The sequence below is a fragment of the Artemia franciscana genome, chromosome 6 (assembly GCF_032884065.1).
Source record: "Artemia franciscana chromosome 6, ASM3288406v1, whole genome shotgun sequence".
Classification (NCBI taxonomy): Eukaryota; Metazoa; Arthropoda; class Branchiopoda; order Anostraca; family Artemiidae; genus Artemia; species Artemia franciscana.
The window spans coordinates 29,539,157-29,557,696 of record NC_088868.1 but is presented as its reverse complement, the minus strand read 5'-3'; the positions used below and the strand labels follow the sequence as shown (position 1 = coordinate 29,557,696).

The following is an 18,540-nucleotide window of genomic DNA, read 5'->3' as shown; positions in this document are numbered from 1 at the left end:
TTTATTTTTAGTAATAAATATTAAGCAAACACAATCAACATTTACAGACATTTATAGCACATTGAACGATTTCCACTTTGCAACTACCGTAAGAAAACACTCAGAAGCCAACATGAAAATAACGTTTAACCGGAATATTTAGATGTTTCGATGGAAAACGGAAAGCACCGGAGAGATTGAAACTCATTAAAACTATCCGACCACAATAGCAATCGTAACTACAAAACAACTAAGGTAAGACAAAATGCTAATGTTTTCTGTTCATTATATATTTAGACCCCAATCAGGTAGATTTACTTACGACCCGTTCCACTACTTGATATCTTATAATTTCGACCATTTTCCTAAAAATTCTTATGCCTCAATTTTTCCAAAATGTTCTATTTCAAATATTTCTGGCTCACAAAAATATTTGGTAATAGAGGCTTTCATGCAAAATTGCCTTCTTGAAGCCTGAAAATATGATTCAGCGCAAGAGTATCTTCGTGGTTGGCAACAGTAGCACAAAAGCAGATGACTCGTCAAAAAAGAAGTGAGTGTGTTTAGAATTACCACAGATAAATATTTTTTATCCCCACGAAAATTAATACTCGTTATTTGAGCCCTTAGCTAGGTTGAACAATGTAAAAGTAAGATAAGACAAAATTTATGATTAAAATACTCCTCATAAACAATCATAGCCGATCTTAAAATTGCTCGTCCAGAAGATATATATATATGTATATATATATATATATATATATATATATCCAAAAACTAAGGCATAAAATAAAACTCCCAGAGGGGACTGAAGTTTCAAAGAAGGAGGTAAGACATCTGATTTTTATTGAGTATTAATTTGTAAAAAAAAAAAAAAAAAAAAAAAAAAAATCCGGGTTTAGAGCTACCACAGATAAATATTTTTTATCCTCACGAAAATTAATACTTGTTATTTGAGCACTTAGCTAGATCGAGCATTGTTAAAATAATATAAGACAAAATTTATGATTAAAATGCTCCTCACAAGCAATCATGGCCGATCTTAAAATTTCTCGTCCAAAAGATTTAAAAAAGGCTAGGACTTTAGTATAAAAGGAATCAGAGAAGAGTTTTTAAAGGGTGGAGTCAAATTCTTCCAAAAACATTTTTAGGCCGAAATATACACTTGTGGACATGCCAGAACACCTGAGCACAAGAGTGGAGTGGCTAAAATGTGCTTTTTCTCGGTTATAGCTTCTTCACCCTAAAATAAATTATAAGCCACCTTAAGCTCAGACGTGTGGCCACTTATAAATCTAAGAATAGAGCGAATTTTCTCCATATGTGGATTTGTACTTCTAGCAAGCTCAGACACACCAGGAAAGTATTTTTTGATCCCACCTGATTTCAAATTCCCTTCCCTATGAAATTATATGCCCCCCAGACCAAGTTCAGACCTGTGGCAATCTATGAAATTCCTCCATGGAAATATAGAATCTATGGAATAAGACTAGAATTCTTCCTATGTGAGTTGGTAGTTATACCAAGTTCAGACGCGCAGAAAAATAGCAGATATTGTTTTTCAGCCTTTTTTTATTCTTTGAACTGTTTGCTTCTTTATGTATATTTATGTATATATATATATATATATATATATATATATATATATATATATATATATATATATATATATATATATATATATATATATATATATATATATATATATATATATATATATATATATATATATATATATATATATATATATATATATATATATATATCTATATATATAAAAATAAGTTGTCTGTCTGTCTGTGTGTCAGGTGACGTCATGTTTCTGTGTTGACTGACGTCATGAAGTTAGTTGTCGTCATTTTTGCTATGACGGTGACGTCATTAACGGTATTTAAGACATTTGTTCACGGAAAAATTTTTAATTGTAAAATGAATGAAGAACCTACAATGGCAACAGCCGAGGAAGCTGCTCAAAGAGTTTATGCCAAAAAACTTGCTGTTGATAGAGAAAGTAAGAAAAGAAAGCGTTCCGAGGAATCATAAGAATAGCAAGAAAACAGGCTTGCAGCTGATAGAGAAAGTAAGAAAAGAAAGCGTGCCGGGGAATCACAAGAACAGCAAGAAAACAGGCTTGCGGCTAAAGAATGCAAAACCGCGCAGTTAGATGAAAATCCACCTGGACAGCGAGAGTCAAAACATATCAAAACTGAAAATAATAGCGATGATGATTGGGTTTGGGATTTTGACTTGGATAAGGTCATCAATGCCTACCAGATTTAAGTTAAAAAAACAAAGGTTCGTCGATATGTACTTCATAGTGGCGCTGAAAAATAAAGAAGAAAAAGAAAACTGAAAAAAGAAAAAAGGTAAAAAACTAAAAAGAAAAAACACTCAAAGAGAAATAACAGACCGGGACACAAATGACGACTGAGACAGAGGGAATATAAGTGACGACCGGGAACCTCAAAGAGAAATTACAGACTGGGACACCCGGACACAAATCACGACCGGCACACAGGGAATATAACTGACAACCGGGAACCAGGGACACAACTACAACGGGGACGCCGGGGGCACAGGCGGGATATATAAATGACGACCGGGACACAGGGATTGTTCGATTAGAAATTACAGACCGGGACACCGGGACACAAATAACGACCGGGACACCGGGACACAGGGAATATAAATGACGACTGGGACACTCAAAGAGAAATTACAAACTGGGACACCGGGGCACAAATGACGACCGGGACACAGGGAATATAAATGACGACCGGGACACAGGGACACATCATTAGAATAATGAGGTATAGATCTGAATACGGATTGTTTTTCCCATGGACAATTATATGTTGCATGTTCAAGAGTCAGTAAACCTGACAATCTATTTATATGCACAGACAATGGGACAGCGAAGAATGTTGTTTATTCGCATGTTTTACGTAGTTAAAAACATATATATATATATCTATCTCTATTCACAGGTGGAACACAGGGACACAACTACAATGGCGCGTAACTAATATGGCGCGTAACGACTTACGCGCGCGGGGGGGCTTGGGAGGCGCGAAGCGCCCCACCAACTAGGTGTTGGGGTGGCGCGAAGCGCCACCCCAACAGCTAGTATATATATATATATATCTATATATATAAAAATAAGTTGTCTGTCTGTGGATCAGGTGACGTCATGTTTCTGTGTCGACTGGCGTCATGAAGTTAGTTGTCGTCATTTTTGCTATGACGGTGACGTCATTAAATATATTTAAGACATATATGTTCACGTAGAAATCTATTAATGTTTAAGTTTAAAATGACTGATGAACTTACAATGGCAAAAGCCGATGAAGATGCTCAAAGAGGAATCAAAATGCCAAAAAACTTGCTGCTGATAGAGAAAGTCAGAAAAGAAAGCGTGCCGAGGAATCAAAAGAACAGCAAGGAAACAGGCTTGAGGCTAAAGAACGCAAAACCGCGCAGTTAGATGAAGATCCACCTGGACAGCGAGAGTCAAAACATATCAAAACTGAAAATGATAGCGATGATGATTGGGTTTGGGATCTTGACTTGGATAAGGTCATCAATGCCTACCAGATTTTAGTTAAAAAAACAAAGGTTCGGCGATATGTATTTCATAGTGAAGCTGAAAAATAAAGAAGAAAAAGAAAACTGAAAAAAGAAAAAATGTAAAAAACTAAAAAATACTAAAAAGAAAAAACACTCAAAGAGAAATTACAGACCGGGACACAAATGACGACCGGGACAGAGGGAATATAAATAACGACCGGGACACTCAAAGAGAAATTACAGACTGGGATACCGGGACACAAATGACGACCGGGACACAGGCAATATAAATGACGACCAGGACACAGGTATTTAAGAATATCGTTCAAAGACAAATTTTTAATTGTAAGAAGACCGTTGAAAGAGAAATTTCTAATTGTAAAATGACTGAAGAACCTACAATGGCAACACCCGAGGAAGCTGCTCAAAACGAATGTATTCAAGCCGAAGTAGCTGAGTTGGTAAAGCGTTATGTTTTAGGTTCTAGGTCCGAGAGGCTCCAGGTTTGAACCTTGGCTTTAGCATTAATACAAAAGAAGAAAAAAACTACAAAAAAACTAAAAAGAAAATATATATATATATTTATATATATCATCTTTTCCACCAAAATAATAATTTAGTGCTTCTGTTTAAAAACAGCAATCGAATTGATGCCTCCTGATACACAACTATCAACAAAGTGGCAATCGTTGTGGTCGGTGATCAGTTCTTACCTCGAGATAATATTCTTTATAGGCGAAACAATCAGTTGACAAGAATTGCTTAAACTCATCGATGCTACGATGCCCTACAATATCCTGACGAATATAAATGACGCCCGGGACACTCAAATAGAAATCACAGACTGGAACACCGGGACACAACTGACGACCGGGACACAGGGAATATAAATGACGACCGGGAGACAGGGACACAACTACAACGGGGACGCCGGGGGGATATATAAATGACGACGGCAACAAAGGGAATGGTCGATTAGCAATCACCATCAACAAAGCTCAAGGGCAATCAATAGAATCATGAGGTATAGATCTGAATACGGATTGTTTTCCCATGGACCATTATGCGTTGCATGTTCAAGAGTCGGTAAACCTGACAATCTATTTATATGCACAGACGATGGGACAGCAAAGAATGTTGTATATTCGCAAGTTTTACGTAGTTAAAAACATATATATATATATATATATATATATATATATATATATATATATATATATATATATATATATATATATATATATATATATATATATATATATATATATATATCTATATTCACAGGTGGGACATAGGGACACAACTACAATGGCGCGTAACTAATATGGCGCGTAACGACTTACGCGCGCGGGGGGGGCTTGGGGGAGGCGCGAAGCGCCCCACCAACTAGGTGTTGGGGTGGCGCGAAGCGCCACACCAACAGCTAGTATATATATATATATATATATAACAGAATTAACATCTAACTTCAAATGTCCCTACCTAACGTTTATTCAAAATTCTATTCTGAAGACAAACATCCCAACATCACTGTAGAAATACAACACCGTTTTTTCACGACCTGTCTTCAAAAACCGAGACATAAAAACTCCCGGAATGGACTGAAGTTTTCAAACAAGGAGGTAACGCATCTGACATTATCGAGTGTTAATTTGATCGTCTTGCAGTTTCGTTGTTTTGCCAGTAGCTGTTGGGGGGGGGACTCTCAGAGGTAGGAAAACATTCAATGTTTTTTCAACTGACGACATTGTTTGATTTTTTTAAATCTTCGTTTATATTCTTATTATTATTCTATTAAGTCAATTATTATTTTATTATTACTTCCAATTGATTATCGGCTTGCATTGTACTTGAAAAAACAATAGGTGCACATGCTGGCTTTCAAAAGAATATTACTTATAATAGTAATATTAATATAATAGTTATTACTTAAAATACACTGCTTGGTCTTGAAAAGTAAAACCTTCGAGCTAACTTTACAATTAAAAAAATTTATATGTTGATTAATATGAAGTGTTCTCCAGGCTACACTGCCAAACGAGATACTTCCAGCTTTCCCAAAGCCAATATTGTGATAGCTTTAGGTGCTCTCTTGAATTACTATATTCAAAAAAAAGCTGTAAGAGCATATTTACATGTTATGTATTAGAAACTTGGATTTATGTCTGCTCCTTTATGATACAGTTTGAACTCTTTTTTTACGTTTTGAACTCCGCGTTCAAACTTATTTTCTAAGGGTATGATGAAAGAAAGGCCAAGCTGGTTAGATCACATTTTATAGATGAAGTTGGAAAACTGTTCCGTATTTATTTTTTTACCTAAGACTGTTTTCAATACCAGTGTCAACTGATTTTTACCTGTTTTTCTTTTACTCTTGCTGATTTCCTGTTCATTTTTTGTTTATATATTTTTTTATTTTGATGCTTGAAAACGAATTCAGTTTTTTTAGCTTGTGACAGTAGATAATCAATATTCAGTATTATTTCATACTTTATCCTACAAAAAAAAATATTTTTTTATTTTATTTACCAGGACTATGGTGAAAGAAAGGTTATAAGATATAGATCGCATTTTACAGATGAAAGATAATAGGCTACCCAAACACAGTTGTTTAGTTTTTTAATGATTGAGCTCGAGCTAAACGGGCCATCGAATCACTGCAATGCAAAAAACAAGCAGTAACATGTTTCTTTTTATGTTTGCTCTTTTGAGATGGAACCGGAATTCTAGTTTTTTTTTCACGTTTTCAGTTCTAAATTCAAGCCCATTTTCAAAGGCTATGATGAAAAAAGCGTAAAGATGGATAAAATATCTTTTATAAAGCTATTTTCATTATTCATTGTTTTTTACTTGTTTCCTTAAATCTTACTGATATTTGCTCATTTTATACCTAATATCTTTGATTTTTATATTATTTGAGTGTAAACATGAATTCATTTTTTTTTTTTTTAGCTTGAACGGTCTTTAATAGGTTATGTATTATTCTGGCTATTTTCTCACGGAAAACTGAAGCTATGAAAGAAAGATAAAGAGGGCTCGATCTAATTTTACAGACAAAGGATAAAAGGCTGTCGAAAATCTTTTTTTGGGCGATCGAGATCGGGGCAAATGAGAAGCATAACGCTATCGATTCGATGATGGGGGAGGGCTTTAATTTTTTTGTAAGTAGGAGTAACTTCACGAGAAGGAGTACCGAGTGAATCACTGAAAAGTCTGCTGGAGGAGAGGCAGCTGTATTGACGACAGGTGGCTTGGTGCCCCAATGAGTTGTCATTAAGGGTAATTGCTGTCATTGAGCGCAATAACTTTTCAAAATCTTTTATAAATCACTTCCAGTAACTACCTCAAAAATGTCATTTTTTTAATTTATCAGACCCATCTAATAAGTTAAGCCGTTTTAACCGTTATATTTTGCATAAGACATAGTTCGTGACAAGAAAATGTCAAAAATGCCATTTTGAGCTCGTGAAAGAAAAGAAAACAAAAGACATAAGAAGCATTTTTTGAAAGTATATTTGGTGTTTATTGATGCCAGAGGGATATCATCAGTTTTTTATCAGTAGGATCCCAAGATCTCTACTCAGAAGATCCTAACCGCTTTTAGCACACATATACACATATCTCTTCTTGTGCAACACAGGTTTACAACGACTAGAAATATTACTAAACGGCATTCAACACATCAAATTTTATAAGAATGGCAGAGGATTAAACACACCTTTCTAGAAGGTCATATTTGACCTTAAAAGCAAAATTCCTGCAAGTTTGCTAATTTTCCAAAAAAACACCAACGAGAACAGCACAGGTTACATTAATTTAAGCCAAATGTTTAAAACGGTCCTTTATAAGTTTCTCTTATTATTATTCACCAATGCGAATTAAAACATACATTTTATTCATTGATGCATAAAGCCCTGAAGGGAAGTGAGGGGGGTCACCCAATATTTTCGAGGCTAACGATGGAAAAAAAAAGAAAACCCAATAAGTACATTTTAAGCGACTATGTTTCAGTTTTTCCGGAGGAAGAGGGGTCTTTTGGCCAAATTTTGCTGGCCGACGACCACTCTTCCCCAAGGATTCATCCAAAGGCCAAGCCACCAGAAAAATAAATAAATATTGGCCTGAAATGTAAATCTTCCGTTTCTTGATCCCCACCCCCATCCGAGGCTCGAACTTATGCTCATCTGTGATTGTGTTGAGACAAATAGAGCTTTATTAACTCTTAATTGTATGTGATTTCCCAAGTAAATTACACTGAAAACACTTTCACGATAACATTTTCTATACAATACACTGCGGTTGGAAAACCTAGTTTGAAAAGCACAGATATGGAAGATATAGGTTGTATATGGCTCTTCTAAAACTACTGAGAGTGATATGTGTCGTGAAAACACATCTGGTGGGCTAAGATACCCCAATAAAGTGTACTTTGAAGTAATTCAGCTTAAAATGAAACTATTAAATTTAAACACTATAGTTGAAATGAAACTAGTAATGATAGTCAAATTCTAGTTTCTGGAAAATCGATGAGGAGAATACTCGAGTATTTTTCTAAAAAAAAAGGTTGAAAAGAGAAAAACCCAACTCAGTAAGCATTAACAATGAAAATTCTAAAGCGAATTAAAAAAAGAAACAAGATCATTATTTGCATTTACTTGATTTATCTTTTTTCTTACTTTTTTCTACTGAAAGTGAGAAGCAGCATTAAAACTTAAAACTAACAGAAATTATTACGTATATGAGGGGTTTACCTCTTCGTAATACCTCACTCTTTATACCTCACGCCTTTTTGGCAGTGCACTGGGCTGAAAAAATAAGACCCATTTATGCTAACAAGGAGCCGAGAGATACTTTTACTCTTTTCTAACTTTTAATTTCAACCTGGTTAACTTCAACACTTTTTGCTTTTACTTAATTTTTCTAGTTCTTCCAGGTGATGATGAATTGTCAGCAGCGTTAGTAGCGTCTAATTCTAGTCAACCCAGATATCCCTTCGACATTCCTAATTCTAGTTAACCAACATATCCCTAATGATACAATACTGTTAACCCACGAAAGATATCCCTTCTCTTCAGTTCCCTGTTTTCTTTGGGTCAGTTGATATCAATATTGCAAATGATTCAAGGTTCGCTATTACCAACTTCATTTATAAAAAAAGAAAAAGAAAAAAAGGGAACAGTTAGTAAGAAATTGACTATTCATTAGTAGTACAATAAACTCAGCGACATGACTGATTAAAAATTTTCAGGTTCAGAAAAAAAAATAATAAATGGCAGACAAGTATTATTTTCCCCAAATTATTTGGTCATTTACAGGGGAATAGGAAGGGAGAGGGCTACATACTGAACTATATTAAATCAGTGGACAGCAAATAAACAGCTTTGCATGCATAACTGCATAAACGACTCAGTAACATCAGAGAACTTTCTTATAGATCTAGGCATTGTCAGAGGCATAGTTAAGGTTTTCAGCACCCGGGGACAATTTTTGTCCATTTTTACCAGTCCCCCCTTAAACATCAAAACCACAATGCAGAACAAGAAAACCCGTCTGGCCCCCACTCAGAGGCTACACCCGGGAATTACTGTCCTCTACCTTACGCTACTGGACTTCGTTCAGTTTTGGTGCAATATTTTTTATAAAACTACAAAGATCTCTCAATTGTATTTCTAAAAAAAGGGTGAAGTGCGAATAGAAACACTTGCGAGACATTCAGGAGAAGGGGCAGGGCAAAGGGGATACTCCTCCCCCATGGCCCAAAGACCCCAGAAAACATCAAAAATTGTAGCTTAAGAATTTCTTTATTTAGCCCCCCCCCCCTCCTCCTGTTATAAAAGATAGACTTATTTCTAAGGATTGAACCTTGGCCTACTGCGAATTCTGGGACAGAAGAGCTTTGATTGGTTCACTGTGTCAATGACAAAGGTTTTCTTAAAGTCCTAGCCAGTAAGTTTTAAGAATTGAAACTGGATCTTGGGGATTGGAATTTTCAACTTTAACTAAATTAGAAGAAAACGATATATCCTCCTTCAAGAAAAACAGGTTGCAATTAGGCTACTCAATATAACTTAAAATAATAACTCAAAACTTGTTTTTCCTATAAATATATCTGTCGAAAGATCTAAACCTATAAATAATGAACAATTTATTGCATAACAGATGACTAAAAGGCAATCTCCACCTTAATTATTTCACCATTTCAGGGCAGTAGCTAGGCTGCTTTTATGTTAAATTGTGATGCTTACTTTTAACATTTGACAATGTTGGTCACACCTACACTGAAACCAAGGGCGTATCCAGGAATTTATTTAGGGGGGGGGGAACTAAAATTTGTTTCTAAGGCATTTTGTTACGTTTTTACGAATGAAACAATTTTTTTTTTGGGGGGGGGGGGGTTCAAACCCAGTAATCCCCCACCCTTGGATATGGCCTTGAGAGAAACAGCCTAATTATCAAATATCAGATGCTATCTGGAAAAGATTCATGGACCCTTTCCCTGTTATTGAATATGTCTACTTCGGTTTCTTGAACTTCCAAACACAGACTTTGACATTCTGCCCAAAAAAATGCAATCTTTTTTTAGCAATCAGTTCTTTACAGAGAATAGGCTATTCAATCTTCTTTAATTTTTTTTTGCTTACAAAGTTCTTTAAACATACTGATTATCAATATTTGGTGAAAGATTTGTTTTTTTTTAGAATAAACAATACACTTCATCATAGAACCAACCAGAGAAGAGTTTAAGGTAAATCCAAAGTTGCGTTAAATTTTACTAAAAGCTAAAACAAATAATAAGCTTAATCGTGTATATAGTTTTGGAAAATAGTTTTTCCCTAGTTTTCCCGGTTGACTCTTATAACTCAGAATCCTCTTTTGGCCATTTTGGCAATATCTTTTGGCCATTTAGCCAGGTTTAAATTATTGAGCAAGGAGATTTTGAGAAATTGGGCCTAAAACTAAAATTTCTGTAAATCCCAAATTCCTGGAAAAAATCCCCTGATACAACCAAACCAACTATCAGCTACATTTTATGCCACACGCATCCTAAGGATCCCATGCCTAAGGAACAGGGATGTAAATTTTTTTATCATGCTCAAACTAATCTATCAAATTGAAAAAAAATTATAACCTCAAATTTTGACTGCAATGACAAGTAAGATATCACAGACTAGAAAATTTTTTTAATGTCACTTGGCTTTGGGCAGAATTTGAGTTCAATCAAGGGAGAGCATAGGAGGAGCATTTCCCCAAAGCCCCCCCCCCCCTCAACAAGACTAGCAAAACCACACTACAATATACAAAATCTTTATGTAAGCCTAGATTGCTCTTTTTTTCTTTTCTTTTTTTATGATCTGGATCCACTTTCCCAATAAAGAGGTGTTCACCTCACTAAAGTTCATGCTGTGTGCACCTCAAGAAACAGCACTTGACTACCCCTAAATTTCGTTTTTTTTATACCAAAAAATATAACTATGACATGTCATACTTAAAATATGACTAGTTTTTTATTCTCTTTACAATCCTACCCACCAGTTACAATAAAGGATTGCTTAAGTTAAGTTCAGACAGACTGGTAAAATGTCCCATTAGCCTGTGAAAATGATTTTAGAAAGCAGTGTAGTATTCTCACTACTACACCAGGAATAATTGGAGTTAAAATGATATTTGGAATAGAATGTTACAAAAAGACACAGAATAGTACTATTACTAGGCTACTAACAACTCATAGCTGCACCAAGCCAACTGAAGGCAGCACAGCTACGCACACTCCTTCTCCATCCCTATTGCACTTTACCACAGAATAGTACTTCATATGAATGTAAAAACTAGAAAGAAAAGCAGTGAGCAGGATTTTTCTACTTGAGAGAAAGGCCAACAGTAGTTTCGTCCATGTCAAGCAGCTGTAGTTACAGAGCCAAGGACATACCCAGGGTGAGGGTTACCTGTTTATACCGCCCACCCGAAATTTCGGTCCGATTCATAAAAACATAACACAATTACATATAAACAAATTTTTGATGCTCTTTCATAGTACACATCCCCCCCCCCCCCAAAAAAAAATAACTTCTCCCCAACAAAATCCTGGATACAACTTTGTTACAGACAATATGACTTTCAGTTAAGTGAACTTACAATAAGAAAATCAGGTAAAGAATTTGTCTATAGATACATAAAACCTAAACATAGCATTATTCCTTTGTTATATCGTTTCCAAGTTTCACAAATTCGACTGTCCAGTCGAGAAACAATATGTGCACCAATATCATCATAAGTTTCAATGAATATCAAAAAGTCTTTTTTTGACCACTTTGCCTGCTTTAAAGGCTCAATAATTTTTTCAGTAAGGTCAACAAAAAACGACTTGATCTCCCGACTTCTATGAAGTCCTGAACTTATTGAAACGGAACTCTTGAAAAATATTTTGAATGAACTTTCTATTTCTTGGTATGGTTTTTCTGGGATAATTTTGTGTACTTTAGCGCAAACACTGGTACGAAACTCCTTTTCTCGTTCTGTAATTAATTTGATTTCACAAACATCAGCTAAAAAATCACGATCCAAATCAATATCGCTATCAGCCTCTTTTTCAAGAATTTCCATTCGGTTCTTTTCTGATGCGTCCTTCGACATTTCTCCCGCGCCCCAGTGTTTCATCAACCCTTGAGCACAATTAAAAAGCACTTGGGAGCTTACGCACTGGAGTCGACGCTTCGACACTTCCAGTCGGTTCACTGATATGAATGTAATAGCTGCATATATATTTGCCAAAATATCACTAAGTAAAAAGTGGTTTTTGATATTATCTGAAGTATTTCCAGGCAATTCTTCAACACACTTTTGTATTCTTCTGAGGTTATCAAACTGCCGACGACAGCTTTTTAGATTCACATTCGTTTTCTCACTTATTTCATCCAGGTCTTTTCTGCTTCTGCTAGAATATTTTTTGTTTAATATTTCACGGACCACAGGCAAGTTTAGATCATAATATTTATGAATCAAACATTGTTTTGTCTGTTCTGTCATCTGGTAGGCCCACTGAGTCACTAACTTTTTTGGAGTCCATAACAGTTTTTCAAGCATCTCATATGTCCTATACTGGCCCAACACGTATGATAATACAACCTCTTTACTATAGTCTGGTGAAAAATCTTTCAATCTCCTAAACAAAATGTGCGTGGCGGTTTCAACAGAATGGCCGTCGACCCATAGTTGAAATATTTCCTCATCCATAACAAATGTACTTCCCACAAAAACATCAAGTTCGGTCATTGTAGTATTTACAAAGAATTTATTCTGCAAAACATAAGTGTGTCAAGAACAACTGAACTATATCTATATAAAAGGGGATAGGGGTGTGAAAGTCAAATCCATCAAGAAAACTTAACACACATAAATAAAGATGTACAAAACCTGGATCTAAAAGAGCAAATTTGCGTTTCCTCACATGACTAAGCTTGCGGTTTTGGGCCAATAACCCAAACGTATTAAATTCTTTCTGAAGCCATCTTTCCTTGAACAATTACATAGTTAAATTGCCCTATAGTTGGATTAATATATTTTGACATAATTCCCTACGTGTTATGCTTTTCTTTAGTTTAAACCACCCTCAAAAATAGATTACTTCATAGGCCTTTTCAAGGCAAAAGAGGGGAGGGGGGATTATAAATATGCTTACAGCAACTTGTTCAGTTCTGGAGCTTGATGATTTTTCATGTTTGTAGAACACGGTTTTCCACTAATGACGGCATCAATCCCTTCAGTGAGCATACATAAGAATTTCTTGTTGTTTCTTTTTTTCAGGGAGGCAAAAGGGAAGGGGGGTAGGTAAAAAACAACACGAAAAGCAGAATATTATGAGTAGCATAAGACATGCTGGATGAAATCACAGAAAAGATTGTCAATGCTCACATTACCGCAACAACATATACTTAAAGTAAAAATATACCTGCTTTCACACAAATACATACATCTGACTACTGTAGGTGGGTTGACAAAAATTACCACTTTACCGTAACAACATATACTTAAAGTAAAAATATACCTGCTTTCACACAAATATATACATCTGACTACTGTAGGTGGGTTGACAAAAACTGTCTACAGGATGAGTGCAATCTTTGATGTATTTTCGAAAACAATCTTAGGACATTAGTTGAACATGATGCAGTATTGCTCAAAATACTTAAAAGCTTATACAAGAATTCAACAAACATTGAGGTGCTCATTCTATCTCTCTCCAAGAACACTTTGTTTTTTAATAGACCCAATTGACAAATTGAAACCAAACTTAAAAATAAATAAATAGAAAACTGTGTAAATTCTATTTTAATTGTTTTAGTATCTTTGGCAAAATTAATGGAAATTCAAAATTCAGCAGCATCTTAAATGGTGGACAGGCATTAGACATGGGCCATTTTCACCGTATTAATTTTAAAACATAAGTCTTTTTAAACTGAAAGTAAGGAGAAACATTAAAACTTAAAACGAAAAGAAATTATTCCGTATATGAGGGGGCTACTTCTTCCTCAATCCCAGACTCTTCAAGCTAAAATCTTTTTGTATTTTAAAAGTACTTCTGTACTTCTTACTCTAACAAAACGGTCCTTGTGTTTCAGCGGGTCGTTCTTAAAGAATTGGGACGAAAAGTCAAACTTCAGCATAAAGAGCAAGATATTGGAGAGAGGACATTCCCCTTCCATAGAAAGTCCCTCCAACGTAAAATCCCCTTCCCCCCGGAATTCCATCCTCACTAAAAATCCCCTGCAGAAAATATCTTGCAGACAGTTCGATCTGAAAAATTCTCCTTAGGCTACATTCATTTCCAAAAACAAGTTGCTTTTTAATTTAATTGCTAATCGTTTTTAAATCATGAAGAAAATACCTCCTCCATAGAATCTTTTCCCTGGAAATTTCTCTCCACCACAATAGTAAGTTTTCCAGTGGAAAACTTCCCCATTAATAATTTCCCCCAAAAAATATTCCCCCAATGGAGAATTTAGCAAAGAGAAAGTGAGACAAATAAAAAGAATTTTGTATAGGCAAATTCCACCGAGTAAAATTTCTCGTTGAAAGTTCATCCTCAGAAGCCTCCCTCCCCACGGAAATATCCCCTCACCAAAAAATGTATTTTTGCTTCCAAATAATAAATGCTATATATAAATAAACAGTAGTCAAATTTCACGACTTATACCCCTTTTGCCAGCGGCTGTGAGAGATCAGGTCATTCCAAAGACATGGCTTATTTGACCTTCCAATTATGCTGGACAAAATGGCAATCTGAAATTGTCGACCAGGCAACTTTGGGGGGAAAGGGGTGTGGAAAGAAGACTTATTGCCCTCGAATCTTTTTGGTCACTTCAAAAGAGCACTAGAATTTTTAATTTCCGTTGGAATAAGCCCTCTCCCGAGCATGTGGGGCTATTGGTTAGATATGATCGCTCTGGCGAAAAAAAACAACAAATAAATCAGCATGCATCTGTGATCTTTTCTCTAAAAAAAATTCCACATTTCAGCAGAAGGATGATTGAAACCTCTGGAGTAACATTCTCTAATATGATGGATTTGATGGTACGATTTTCATTAAGGCTCCTTGGCTTTTGGGGGTGTTTCCCCTTTTTTGAAATTACACAAATTTTTTCAGACTCGTAGCTTTTGATGGGAAGCACTAAACATAATAAATTTCATATATTTGGAGTCAAGATAAACAGGCAATTCTTTTGATGTGTCTATTGTTATCAAAATTCTGTTTTTCAGAGTTTTGGTTACTAATGGACTAAATTGCTCTTTACTTTCAGTTCGTCACCACTAACCGGTTATTATAGTCGTATTCAAGCTACATTTTTAGCTACAAATTATAACAACGTTAACCATAATTTGAATGTTTCTTATGATGACTGTTTGTCAATTTTCGTGAAGTAAATTCAGCAAAACTGAACATTTTCATGAACTATGGAGATTTTAAGAAGTTTAATACTGAAGAAACCTAGCAGATTTAGTATGGGTGTTTACCACGATTATGCTGATTTTTTTTTTCTTTAAGTAGGGTTAAGGATTTGGACTTCGTTCATAAAATCTTATTTTCAGAGTATAACTTGTAGATCCATTCCTGAAAGTTTCACAACTCAAGCCAAATTATTTTGGATGATTCCATACAGAAATAAACCAAAAAAATAACAGTTGACTCCCAGGGTCTCTGATTTTGACAAAAATTGATGTGTTTTGTGGGGGATACTGAAACTAGATCTGTTTTTACCATGCTTGGCACAGTCATAAAACGCCTGGAACACTCCCAAAAACACCTGGCACAGTTCCACCTGGCTTGGCACGCATCACCTGGTGTACATGATTTCTGAGAGAGAGTGACTCCTTGGTATGTTTTTTCCTTTCAGTATGTCATGGGAGAGCTACCAAATATTTTCGTTTTCTTTTTTTTGTGTTGTGTTTTTAGTTTTTTTTTTATTGTCATTCAAAAATTTTGACATTTCTGTGTCTCAGAAGAAATTACATTTTCCATATTTACGGATGAACTTTAATGACGATTACAATTATCTTTTATTGACACTTGAGTTCGTAAAATTAAAATTAACAAAACTAAATTTACATAATGTGGTATAGTTTTATCATTTCTTCAATGACTATTGACCAGCATTAAAAACACAACTCCATACTTTTTAGTTCAAAGGTTGATTTTCATGGTAATAACTACCTTTCTAATATTACTATTAAGAAATGAGTAAAGTGTAAACTTCAATTTCTTTAGCAATGAGGGAACTATTAAATCTTATGAGCCCACATCCCTCTGCCTCAGTCCTAAATGCTTAGATTGAAATTACAAATTTAACGGAAGTCACCCATAGAATCATTAGTCTACTGTTGAACATCTGTGGGAAGCTTGAAATCCTATAAAAAAATAGATATCAAGTTGAATTATATATATTTAATTGATATATGTTTTCTTTTTTTTACTTCATATCAGAAGAAGTTAATTAATATCCTTTTTGGGCAAGTAATTTTCTTGCCTTATATATTCAGTTTTGTGCCTTATACACATATATAAGGGGTTATAGACATAATTTCTGGCTTCTTCCTTTCATTAACTGAGCATCAAAACTAGATTATCCTGCCCCCCTTCTCGAGGGAGGTCCGTCCTAGAGGGATGTAATCCATCCTACTGATGATACCAAAGCAGTCATGATGATAACACAGTTACAATGATTGCACCCCCCCCCGACAAAAATTAACTTTAAACCAGTAGGAATGAGAAGAAAAATTAAGCCAGCTTAGACTTCCCCCTCCTTAAACTCCTTGTGTGCTTCACTTCAACTAATAAATTACAACTGTCCACAACCAAGGCTATTGAGCTGGTACAAGTTATATCCAACTCTAGACATTTTCAATATGACTCCAACTTCGTTCAGCAAAAATCTACTCCGACTCCATAGCCCTGTACAAAAGCTTCGTTTAACTAAATTTTACAAGTTGTAATTGACTACCATTCAAGACACTTTCAATATATTGACTCCAAGTCAATGCAGCAAAAAATTTACTTCAGAGTCCTGTTTTAAACCTTCAATTAACTAGATTTTACAAGTTATAACCGACTCCGAGTCCATCTCCAACTTCAGACGTTTCCAATATACTAACTCCGACTTCTTTCAGTAAAAATGTTCTAAAACACCGACTTCATGGCCCCAGAGACTTGTTCACAAATAAGGAAATCTTGAAGATCAAGATCCGTCTAAAATTAAATGCAATTTTATCCCCAACATTAAAAGACATAGAATCTTGGATGTATTGTATCTGGATACTAAAGATGCCAAAAAGCCCTATTACCAGCAACAATAACATATATGCTACAGCTTGTCTAAAATCATTCTTTCCAGTATAAAAACAACAAAAAAATGAGGTATATACTGTTTCCCCTGAAATCCCAATATTAGATCTTAGGGAGCCTAAGCAAAGAATAATGTTGACACAATGTATTATTTATAGTTTGTTTTAGACCAGGGCCCTTTGTATCAAAGGAGTTGTCGTAGCAACTCCAAAAAGGGCTCATTCGATTGGAAATTGAGAGGGCTAGTTCCCTTATTAATAGTACTAACACTAATTGGAGAGTGAAGGCCACCCTCCACGCTCACCGTTTCCCCAAACAATTCCGATCAACATTTTGATATATCCATTTTGTTCAACATAGTTGAAAGGTTCAGGAAAAAATGTCTTTGAGGATGACATCACCACCACCCCACAACCCTTAAGGCAAAGGTTGTAAGTTATGCCCTGGGGGCATATAAGGTTTTTATAGAAAGCATTATCGTAGAAACATCAAAAAGGACTCATTCGATTGGAAATTGAAAGGGCTAGTGCTCTTTATAATAGTCGAAAGTGGTCAGTGTGAATGCCTCCCGCGCCCATCATTTCCCAAACACTTCAGATCAACATTTTGATATAGCTATTTTGTTCAACATAATTGAAAGGTCCAAAAATTATGACTTTGAGAATGACCACCCCCCCCACCCCCCCAGAGCCCTCAGAACTGGGTTGTAAGCTATGCCCTTGGGGCGTATAAGGTTTTATAGAGAGCCTCACTTATAAACTTCAAAAAAGGCCCATTCGATTGGAAATTGAGAGGATTAGTGTCCTTTTTATTATTCGAAAATGATCGGAGGGTACATGACCCCCTCCCCCATCATTTCCGCGGACACTTCCAATCAAAATTTTGATATAGACATTTTGTCTATTTCAAATACCTTATATGGCCCCCGGACAGAGCTTATACCACTTGCTTCCCAGCTCTGGATGATTGTGTCGACCCTGGAGTTTTTGTTATTTGATCTTTAAACTATTTTGAACAAAATAGCTACCTAAAAATTTTGATTGTATGCATTTGGGGAAAAACGGCCCTGGGGAGGTCTACTTGCCCTCTGAACATTTTTGACTTTTTGACCTATAATGAGACCTATAAAAAGGGTAATATATGCATGTCACTACTAACAC

At 35.4% G+C, this 18,540-nt stretch overlaps 1 protein-coding gene across 2 annotated transcripts in view; it reads right to left on the bottom strand.

Annotated features, from left to right (window-relative positions):
- Positions 1 to 18,540, bottom strand: part of LOC136028285 (deoxynucleoside kinase-like) — a 71,651-nt gene that overhangs the window by 36,274 nt on the left and 16,837 nt on the right. The window contains exon 2 of one of the 2 annotated variants that reach the window (XM_065706030.1): positions 7,732 to 12,840. The exons of the other annotated variant lie outside the window; for it this stretch is intronic. Coding sequence (XP_065562102.1) covers positions 11,707 to 12,816 — 1,110 coding nt within the window. The 5' untranslated portion in view covers positions 12,817 to 12,840 and the 3' untranslated portion in view covers positions 7,732 to 11,706. Of the gene's footprint in view, positions 1 to 7,731; positions 12,841 to 18,540 lie in introns of those variants that run through there. 2 annotated transcript variants of the gene reach the window in all.